At 40.6% G+C, this 8,256-nt stretch overlaps 1 protein-coding gene across 2 annotated transcripts in view; it reads right to left on the bottom strand.

The window, feature by feature from the left end:
* The window catches only part of UBE2D2 (ubiquitin-conjugating enzyme E2D 2), a 31,036-nt gene that overhangs the window by 9,239 nt on the left and 13,541 nt on the right, over positions 1 to 8,256 (bottom strand). Inside the window, exons 2-4 of one of the 2 annotated variants that reach the window (XM_011935332.1) lie at positions 4,924 to 4,955; positions 4,768 to 4,845; positions 4,576 to 4,681 (exon numbers count right to left, since the gene is read on the bottom strand). In XM_011935332.1, the coding sequence (XP_011790722.1) occupies positions 4,576 to 4,681; positions 4,768 to 4,845; positions 4,924 to 4,955 (216 nt within the window). The remainder of the gene's footprint in view (positions 1 to 4,575; positions 4,682 to 4,767; positions 4,846 to 4,923; positions 4,956 to 8,256) is intronic. The other variant, XM_011935333.1, reaches the window with a different exon arrangement.

Genomic DNA, 8,256 nt, shown 5'->3' with positions numbered 1-8,256 from the left:
GGCAGGAGAATGGCGTAAACCCGGGAGGCGAAGCTTGCAGTGAGCTGAGATCCGGCCACTGCATTCCAGTCCAGGCGACAGAGCGAGACTCTGTCTCAAAAAAAAATAATAAAATACAATAAATAAATAAATAAATAAATTTAGGTCCCCGTCATGGATCTTCAAAGTAGAGGGAATACTGGGTCAAAATTTCTATCCTTGAAGACAGACTATATGTTAAAGGAATAATATACAGGATTAAGGTGTTTCATAGAACTACTTGCCCATACATTCAATTTACAAAAAGGGAATCATTAAAACCTTAAACCTGAGACAGTTAATACAATCAAATTCAACAAAATGGCACTGCAATTATTTTAAAGGATAGCTATCCAGATAGAACCTAACAAATCAAACTTGTAACAGTCCTTATCATTTACAATAGCTGAAAAAAAATCAATGCTAGGCAAGAGAAGGGGAAGAACAAAAAGAGATATGGCAATAATTTCAGCTATCTTGCACCTCCAACACCCCACCCCACCAAAACACACCTCTCACATAATCCCACTTATCTTGGTCCCATTACTAGATTTACATCTCTATTGCTATTTGGTGAAGGAAGTGCAACCAATGGGACCTTCACCAGGCCAGGCACAGGTCCATAAAACACTTTCTCAAGTAGCTCTTGAATTGTAAGAGGGCCCACCAAAAGAAAAGGGGACTCTTCTCTAAAAAACTATTTCATTACAACTTTTTAAAAAATGTGGTTCTCTGGCATCCTGTTTTTATTTCTGCCTAGGACTCTAAAAATTTTAAATTAATGCCTCAGAGTTTTGTTTGCTTTAAAAAATTAATTTGTGGCCAGGAGTGGTGGCTCATACCTGTAATCCCAGCCCTTTGGGAGGCCAAGACAGGTGGATCACCTGAGGTCAGGAGTTCAAGACCAGCCTGACCAACATGGAGAAACCCTGTCTCTACTAAAAATACAAAATTAGCCAGGTGTGGTAGCGCATGCCCTGTAATCCCAGCTGCTCAGAAGGCTGAGGCAGGAGAATGGCTTGAACCTGGGAGGTGGAGGCTGCAGTGAGCCCAGATTGTGCCACTGCACTCCAGCCTGGGTAACAAGGGTGAAACTCCTTCTCAAAAAAAAAAAAAAAAATTTTAAGATTGAGTCTTGACATCCAAGTTATAACATGACAAATACTCAACACTTTTGACAACTGTGCCTTTATCCCAGTTTCTGGAGTACTTACAAGGAACCAGTTAACTGTCCGTTTTTGCTTCTTTAATCTTCGTAACAACAATGAAATATTTATTATTGTTCCTTTTCTACTGATGACAAAATTTAGGAATACAGGGGCCAATGTATCTCAAGTCTCATTTAATAAGAGGTGGATCTGAGATCTGAACACAGGCAATTGGATCTAGAATCTATGTTCTTTACCATGAAACTACGTTGCTTCCTGTCTAAATACATGCGTTAAACAAATGCTAAATTATAAGCAGATAATTTCTACTAAAAATACAAAAATTAGTTGGGCGTGGTGGCGGGCGCCTGTAATCCCAGCTACTCGGGAGGCTGAAGCAGGAGAATTGCTTGAACCCCGGAGGCAGAGGTTGCAGTCAGTCAAGATCGTACCACTGCACTTCAGCCTGGGCAACAAGAGTGAAACTCCATTTCAAAAAACAAAAAAACAAAAATTCATACACCACATTTCACCACACAAATACCAAAACTAACATTGTCTGTCTACTTCTGGCCACTTAACCACCTTTTTTTTTTGAGATGGAGTCTCGCTCTGTTGCCCAGGCTAGAGTGCAGTGGCGCGATCTCGGCTCACTGCAAGCTCTGCCTCCCGGGTTCATGCCATTCTCCTGCCTCGGCCTCCCAAGTAGCTGGGACTACAGGCACCTACCACCACGCCTGGCTAATTTTTTGTATTTTTAGTAGAGACGGGGTTTCACCATGTTAGCCAGGATGGTCTTGATCTCCTAACCTCGTGATCCGCCCACTTCGGCTTCCCAAAGTGCGGGGATTACAGGTATGAGCCACCGCACCCAGCCTCACTTAACATACTTTTACATGTAACTCTTGTTACAGTGTATATGCCTTTTTTCTCTTTTCTGCTTTTCTCAAACACAGTATTTTCCTATTTTCGCAGTATTTGTAAAGTTCAATACTTTTTTTTTGGCGACAGAGTCTCCCTGTGTCACCCAGGCTAGAGTGCAATGGTACCATCTTGGCTCACTGCAACCTCCGTCTCCTGGGTTCGAGTGATTCTCCTGCCTCAGCCTCCTGAGTAGTTGGGCACACGCCATCACACCCAGGAGTGTACAGGCACGTGTCATCATACCTGGCTAATTTTTGTATTTTTAGTAAAGATGGGGTTTTGCCATGTTGGCCAAGCTGGTCTCAAACTCCTGGTCTCAAGTGATCTGCCCACTTCAGCCTCACAAACTGCTGGGATTACAGGCATGAACCACTGTGCCTGGCCAGGGTCAATACTCTCTTAAATGCATGTGCTAGAACCCATTTATTTTTTCCTCTTATGTAAGTAACCTCTAATTTTCAGAACTAAATCACACTGTCACAAATGTACTTGCATACAAAGTTTTTTCAGCATTTGGGATTGTTTTCTTAGTATAAATAAATGAAACTAGAATTATTGGGTAAATGGGCATGGATGATTAAGTATCTTAACACATAGTGGCAGACTGGGCTCTACAAACCTGTACCTCTACTTGAAGTATAGAGTGATCATTTCAATATACCTCATTAGCATTTTGTCTCCTTTTAAAAATATCTTTGTTAATTAAAAAGGTAAAAAAGGGGCCGGGCGCGGTGGCTCAAGCCTGTAATCCCAGCACTTTGGGAGGCCGAAACGGGTGGATCACGAGGTCAGGAGATCGAGACCATCCTGGTTAACACGGTGAAACCCCGTCTCTACTAAAAAATACAAAAAACTAGCCGGGCGAGGTGGTGGGCGCCTGTAGTCCCAGCTACTCGGGAGGCTGAGGCAGGAGAATGGCGTGAACCCGGGAGGCGGAGCTTGCAGTGAGCTGAGATCCGGCCACTGCACTCCAGCCTGGGCCACAGAGCGACACTCCGTCTCAAAAAAAAAAAAAAAAAAGGTAAAAAATGGGAATGTAACATTCATTTATTTATTCTTTGGTTCCCCTGTGTCCACTCATCTATTAGGATCTGAATTTTTTTCTGATTTTTGTACTTCATATTTTAAACATATTAATCCATTACCATATTTGATTTTTCTCTTAAACAACTGATTTCATTTTCACAAAAGTACATCCAGTAAGCTCTTTTATCACCTCTCAGAGTAGAGCGGTGAGATCTGATAAAGATTCTTTTTTTTTTTTTTGAGACAGAGTCTTGCTGTGTCCCCCAGGCTGGCCAGGCTGGAGTGCAGTGGCGTGATCTCGGCTCACTGCAACCTCCGCCTCCCGGGTTCAAGCGATTCTCCTGCCTCAGCCTAAAATACAAAAATCAGCCGGGCGTGGTGGTGGATGCCTGTAATCCCAGCTACTAGGGAGGCTGAGACAGGAGAATCACTTAAACCCGGGAGTCGGAGGTTGCAATGAGCCAAGATTGTGCCACTGCAGTCCAGCCTGGGCGACAAAGTGAGACTCCATCTCACAAAAAACAAACAAACAAACAAACAAAATATATATATAGAGAGAGAGAGAGAGAGAAAATTTTAATCCAACTGTGATTTCATCTGGGAATAATGAGAGAGAGTATTTTAATCCAACTGTGATTTCATCTGGGAATAATGTTCAAGGGTTGTACAATTTCAAATCAACACATAAGACAACTACATCACTCAGTTCATTGATATAGAAACCTAAAGACAAGAGCTGGTAAAATATTTACCAATATTTCGTTCTTCAAGAACCTAATGTCTATGTTTATACCATAAGCATTTGTCTAAAGGGCTGATCTATTTCCTGTTCTGGAATAGTATCTATCTTTTCCATTCATGAATCTCAGGTTGGAAGAGATGTTAATTGTGTTTATGCTCTAAAAAAACATTCATATCAGTGTCCATCTTTTTTTTTTTTTTTGTGAGACAGCATCTCGCTCTGCTGCCCAGGCTGGAGTGCAGTGGCATGATCTCTGCTCACTGCAAGCTCCGCCTCCTGGGTTCACACCATTCTCCTGCCTCAGCCTCCTGAGTAGCTGGGACTACAGGCGCCCACCACCATGCCCAGCTAATTCTTTTGTATTTTTAGTGAAGACAGGGTTTCACCGTGTTAGCCAGGATGGTCTCGATCTCCTGACCTTGTGATCCGCCCACCTCAGCCTCCCAAAGTGCTGGGATTACAGGCATGCGCCACTGCGCCCGGCCCAGTGTCCATCTTCTAACCTATGCTTGAGTAGCACAACTGACAGAGTAGTCACTACACCAAGGAACACTTTTGCTTGAAAAATCCAACTCATTTTCAGTTCTCAAGGTCCATTTCAGACTAAGAAGAATTACTATCTCTTCTTAAAAGAAAAATAATCTTTTCAAAAATAAGTAACTCTAAAAAGACAAAAGACATGGTTGCGTTATCTTGATATCAAATACCCATTGTTACCTTTTGAAATAGTTAGTGCTGGAGACCACTGTGATCGTAGAATATCAAGACAAATGCTGCCATTACTGTTAATATTTGGATGATAAATTCTTGTCGTAAATGCCACCTACAGAAAGAAAGGAAACTTTCTGTAAACTAGTTTATTAGTATTATAGAAAGCACATTAAAAACTGTCACATTCCAATTAATTACCTTAGGTGGTTTGAAGGGGTAATCTGTTGGGAAATGAATTGTCAAGAAAAATACTCCACCCTGATAGGGACTGTCATTCTGTTGATAAAAGAAAAGTGGGATTAAAATGAGTAAATTACATAAACTGTTTATTCTGAAATTAAACTGAATACTTACTGGCCCCATTATTGTAGCTTGCCAATGGAACACTGAAAAATAACAAGAAAAAAGTCACCATGTAACAATATCTACATTGTATCTGTGCCATAGTAACATATCATTCCCCTTCTAATCCAAATTCATTTATAAATAATATGATGAGTATGAGCAAGATGAGGAACATAAAATAACAGTCTAAAGAAACAAGAAAAATGACTAGAATGGCCTAGAACACTGATAAGGTGCTCAATGAAAAATATTCGGAGCCATTTGTGGTGGCTCACACCTGTAATCCCAACACTTTGAGAGGCTGAGGTGAGAGGACTGCTTGAGCCTGAGAAGTGGAGGCTGCAATAAGCCATGACTGCGCCACTGCGAGACTCTCTCAAAAACAAAAAAAAAAAAAACAAAGTATTTGGGCTAAAACTTCTTGAAACTTCATGTCAGAGAAACAAACTTCTTGACAAGGCTCATAGTTCTACTTTTAAACAGCTATTTCTTTACCTCACAGGGTAAATCATTTCTTCAAAACAATTACATATAATATCCTTTTTTTTTTTTTGAGACAGAGTCTCACTCTATCGCCCAGGCTGGAGTGCAGTGGCACCAATTTCGGCTCACTGCAACCTCCGCCTCCCGGGTTCAAGCAATTCTCCTGCCTCAGCCTCCCAAGTAGCTGGGACTACAGACAAGTGCCACCACACCTGGCTAACTTTTGTATTTTTAGTAGAAACAAGGTTTTGCCACATTTGGCCAGGTCTCAAACTCCTGACCTCAGATGATCCACCCACCTCGGCCTCCCAAAGCTGGGATTATAGGCATGACTTCTTTTATAATGCTGGTATACAGGGGACGAAACAGTAAAGTCAAGGTAGATAATACTCAAATTAAGAAAGACTGGTTTTAACAATGAGAACAAATTTCTAAAAACTCTTGTGTAGGTCTGTACTTTACTGGTCCTCATTAAAGAAAGAAAAACATCATCTCTTCTAATGTAGAGGATAAGTTAAAGAGGAAAAAAGAGAAAAAAAGGAGTGAAATTTAAAAAGAAAATATTAGCTAAAAGCCCAAGGTTGATTACAAGCTCTAGGGATACTTCCAATAAGTTACAAACTTGTTCAATAAATAAATATCTTCCAAATGCAGAAAATGGTGCTTGTTCCATGTTCTCATGTTACTAAGTGCAGTATGAGAGATCAAAAGCCAGAGTTTTTATTTATAAGCAAGCTACTACTTAGCACACTTAAGATTCATACTATGATCTGAGCAACCTAAGGGAAGTTGTCACTGGGGTTATATTTGAACAACCCAAATGAGATAACTCTTGTCACAAGGTAGAAGAAACATGAAGACTAAGAAGCCATATAAAAATCCACCAGAATGTCAGTCCAAATCCTAAAGTTCCTTCCAACCTCCTTAATATGAAACTAATCCCTATGGTTGGTTTGTTGCTTACTGGGACTTGAACCTAAAAATAGCAGCTCATTGATTAGGAGTTAAAGGACAGGAATTGCTGAGGCTCCCTTCCTTAGATTAGCCCTCACTAGTACTTAGAAACACTTACATTACTCTCTGCCGACCATTTAATGGACTGTGTAAGCCAAGGACAAAGCCATTCCGGGCCACTAAAACCGGACCTAGTATCTTCAAGGGAAGTCCTATAAAAAGCCCCTCATATGCTGTTTAAAGACACAAAAGCAGGCACCTGTAATCCCAGCTACTCAGGAGGCTGAGTTGGGAGGAAGATTTGAGCCCAAGAGTTCAAGCCCAGACCAGGCAACATAGCAAGATCCTGTTTCTGAAAAAATAAAAACAAGACTACAACACACACACACACATGCTCACACGCATGCATGCACACATACACATGAATCTCACTCTATTTTTAATCACAAATATACTTACAATTTGAGTAAATAAAACATTGATAACTAGAATTAACCCCCAATAACAAGGCTAAAAACACTATTAGACAAAAGAATGACCAACTGGCCAAGGGACCTGTTCTTCTACTTAATTATTTTATGTTATTTAAACTTGTGGTTATAATGGAAGAGTATTAATTGTACCTGCATTCCCATGCAAAGCTGTAAGAGTTGGGTAAGATAATAAGAAAGCACTGCTTTTAAGTGTTCTCAGGCACTGCCTGCCACAGTGGCGCCCTCATCTCTAATGTCTGTGCTACCTCTAGCTTGCTGAGAAGGCGGATAAGCAAGGAAGTATCTAGATCATGACTAGTAGAAGGTAGATTATCAGCAAATTGGCCCAGTGGTAAAGCACCCAGGAAGCAACTGGCTACAGAAGTTACTCACAAGAGTGTACCCTTTACTGGAAGGGTAAAGAAACCTCACTGTTACAGGTCTGTTACTGTGGTACTCTGTGAAAATGGATCTCATCAGAAGTCCACTGAACTTCTGATTAGCAAACTTCCTTTCCAGCATCTGACAGAAGAAGTTGCTGAGGACTTCAAAACAAATCTACACTTCCAGCTTTTGGTCCTTTGCAGGAGGCAAGTGAAGCCTATCTGATGGGCCTTTATGAAGACACCAACTTATGTGCTACTCATGCCAAATATGTAATAAGTATGCCAAAAGACATCCAGCTAGCATGCCAATTACATGGAGACTGTGCTTAAGATTGGGAAACATTTCATTCTCAAAAAAAAAAAAAAAAAAAAATTATTTTTTTTCTTTCTGTTATTGGTAGTTCTCTGTTAGATGTATTTTCCCCCCATGGGGTCAAAAGGTAACTATGTATATGACTGCAAGTGGAAAAATAGGGGACAGAAATCAGGTATTGGCAGTTTTTCCATTTTAACTTGTGTGTGAATTTCTAATATAAAATTGAGGATGTAAAGCATTAATTCAAGTCAAACTATTTCGGTGAACAAGTTTCAGCAGTTCACCTTTATAACAATTATAAACAGACCTGTACCTTTTTTCTGGACAATGCTAGCATTTGGATTTTATTTTTGTCACTAGTTATATCATTAGTTTAATATAAAAGAGAGACATGGAAATTATTTACATGATGAAAGATTTCAGAACTTCAGTGGAATGGGCAGTTTCACACTGATGTCATTTCAATAGTGATTTATTTCAGTCTACACACTTTCCAAGAATGTGGCCATCTCTTAAAGAAATAAAACTTGTCTCTGGGTGCGGTGGCTCACGCCTGTAATCCTAGCACTTTGGGAGGCCAAGGCAGGTGGATCGCCTGAGGTCAGGAGTAGAGATCAGCCTGACCAACATAACGAAACCCCATCTCTACTGAAAATACAAAAAATTACCTGGGCGTGGTGGCAGGTGCCTGTAATCCCAGCTACTCAGGAGGCTGAGGAAGGAGAATAGC

This window comes from Colobus angolensis, unplaced genomic scaffold (genome assembly GCF_000951035.1).
Source record: "Colobus angolensis palliatus isolate OR3802 unplaced genomic scaffold, Cang.pa_1.0 Scaffold142, whole genome shotgun sequence".
NCBI classification, from domain to species: Eukaryota; Metazoa; Chordata; class Mammalia; order Primates; family Cercopithecidae; genus Colobus; species Colobus angolensis.
Note: the sequence above shows the minus strand (reverse complement) of the source record. Positions and strands in the feature narration are given on the sequence as shown.